The sequence below is a fragment of the Arachis ipaensis genome, chromosome B09, assembly GCF_000816755.2.
Source record: "Arachis ipaensis cultivar K30076 chromosome B09, Araip1.1, whole genome shotgun sequence".
In the NCBI taxonomy this organism is placed as follows: Eukaryota; Viridiplantae; Streptophyta; class Magnoliopsida; order Fabales; family Fabaceae; genus Arachis; species Arachis ipaensis.
In genome coordinates this window covers 129,807,037-129,809,612 of record NC_029793.2, presented here as the reverse complement: position 1 = coordinate 129,809,612, position 2,576 = coordinate 129,807,037, and the positions used below count along the sequence as shown (strand labels likewise).

The 2,576-nt window shown below is 38.4% G+C and overlaps 1 protein-coding gene across 1 annotated transcript in view; it reads right to left on the bottom strand.

The window, feature by feature from the left end:
- Positions 1-1,767, bottom strand: part of LOC107619558 — a 2,878-nt gene extending 1,111 nt beyond the window's left edge. The window contains exons 1-3 of the mRNA XM_016321847.2: positions 986-1,767; positions 234-355; positions 78-118 (exon numbers count right to left, since the gene is read on the bottom strand). Coding sequence (XP_016177333.1) covers positions 78-118; positions 234-355; positions 986-1,526 — 704 coding nt within the window. The 5' untranslated portion in view covers positions 1,527-1,767. The remainder of the gene's footprint in view (positions 1-77; positions 119-233; positions 356-985) is intronic.

The window sequence follows — 2,576 nt, the reverse complement described above, 5'->3', positions numbered from 1 at the left end:
CATTGAAAACATAAAACAAAAAATTCTTGTATATATATATATATATATTATATCATATCATATATGACAAATCCTACCATTCAGTTTCCTCGCGTCTCTTCATCAACTCTTCTACCACCTAAATAAAACAATGGCATAACGGTCTACCATGGTTACAGAGATCATTTTTAAAAAATAAGTGTACTAAAGCAAATAGAACTATCTTATTTGCATTTCAAACAGCAAGATCTTACCTGAGCTCTCAGCTCGTCGGCAAGTTCCCTTTGGCGCCTCTCGTCAGGTGCTGCTTCCCCATTTCTCAAACAAGCTCCATGAGCTATGGCTCTAAAAAGACATCGACCATCAGCAAGCACGCCTATACCATTCATTGAGATAATTGATAAATGAATAGTTCAATAAATATAACAAACATTCTTTAACTTACAACCCCATAAATACAATAAATAGAATAGCTCTTCATGTTGCTTGTATAAAGAGGACAAAGGGTTGTGGTTCAAGAGAACCAGTCCTAACGATTTTTAACAAAAGAAAAAAAAGAGTCTTAAATCATTCAAAGGTTATACAGGGTTGCTTTGCATTTCTTTGAAGTTTTAACAAAAAAGCTCTAGCACAAACACAAACTAAAGGAAAAGCAACCCCAAAACAAGCAACATATAACAAATTTCCTTAAAACAAACAAATTAAAGAAAAGGAAATAAATCATTCATTAAAGACAAAAGTGGGGTTTTATTTTACATAAAGTGACCATCATTGTTAAAAGTTGCATACTCCCAAATTAAAAGCATAGTTCATTTATCTACACATTACTCATGCAATCAAACACTTTTCATATTATAGAATTAAAAACAACCATGCAACACACAAAAAATAACAACTATATCAGCCTCTCGTATATAGTTAATCACTGTCTCTTGATGGAAAAAACAAAAGGTCAGATATGAAATCAGGAAACAGAAAGAGGAAATTGAAATAAGAATGAACGAACCAGTGACTCTGTAATCAGAAGAGAGTCCATCAACCTTCACTCCCTGTCCCTCGGGATTTATGTCGCGATTAACCACAGTCGCAGTCGCCGGCGGCGTAGCCTCGAGATCGGTGACAGAGGAAACCGGTGGGGCAAGGCAAGCACAGACACCGAACAGGAGCCACGCCGAATCGGGACGGTGGAGCCACCTGGCAGGCCGCGCGTCCCACGCGACGTTCCAAGATCCCTCGCCCTTCAGCTCGTGGTCGTGGTGGTGCACCGCCACCACGCCGCGATGCCGGAGCTTCTTGCCACTTCCGGCTCCGCCACCACAAGGCATGATTGCGTGCCATATCGAAGCCGCACCTCCGCCGCCGAAATCTCCGCCATGATTGCAGGCACTGGAGTGGTGTCTACGGGCGTCCGTTCGTCGGAGGAGTTGGGGAAAAAGCGGCGGAGCATGGAGGAGACGAGCGGAGGAGTGGTGGAGAGATGCATGAAGGATGGCGGCGGAGAGGATCCAAGGCTTGGGACGTGTGGCGCAGAGCACACCTCTGAGCATGGATTGTTGGCGGTTGAATGGTAGTGCGTAGTGTAGTAGTGGATGAATGATGATACTATCGTGTGCAGTGGCTTATCCTACGCACCCATGGTGGTGGTGGTGAATGAATTGGAATTAGTAGGCAGAGAGGGGTTTTTGGTTGGTGAGAACAACAACGTGTATCTGTGTGTGACGGCGAAGCATGCTTTATTGGACACACGAGATAGAGAGAATAACAATAACCATAACAATGAGAAAAAGTAAAAGTGAAAGAAATAATAGAAAAACAAAAAGGCAACCACTTTGGGGTTAGGTGGGGTCTCAGATTTTGAGGTATATTTCAAATGCTATTGTTGGAGCTAATTAACACATGCCTATTTGGCAACTAATTTTTTTTAATTTATTCATTGTTGTTATCAAATTATTTAGGATAGCTCATTAGAGAAATAACTACTATACTTTATTATAAACTAATTAAATGCAACATACAAAACTATTTTATATTCATTAATATATATCTTTGCATCGTATAAGTACTACATCAGGTAATGATGGTCCCATCTTCATCCACAGTAGCGTGCATATCGTTTGGTCAATAAAACACGTAAAAAAGGCTAAGAAAAACAATTGTAACCTATTAGAATATGGCTCTTAACAAAGAATAAAATGATAATTTGGTTATCACAAAAAAATTGAGATAAAAAGAACTAATGTCTTACTTTTGTAGTTTATTTTGGTTATTAGGTACTTTTTACTACTACACGCATCAATAATTTTGTTCTTTATTTTTAGTTGCTGTCTGTCTGAATTCTTTAATTTGTGAGGAGGACAATTACATTATGCGAAAGATTCCATTTTCTCTTTAGAGATTTTATCCGCAACGTATCACGTATATTTGCGTTATAAAGGAAACACCATGTCACAATTGTCACACGTTATAACTTTATATTCTGGCACATATATAGAAGTTAAAACTATATGGATTACAAAAGATTTCAGCCGGGAAATAGTGAACGTATATATATGCTAAAGATTTATGTCTAATTATTTTAAGTAAAGTTAATCGATAAG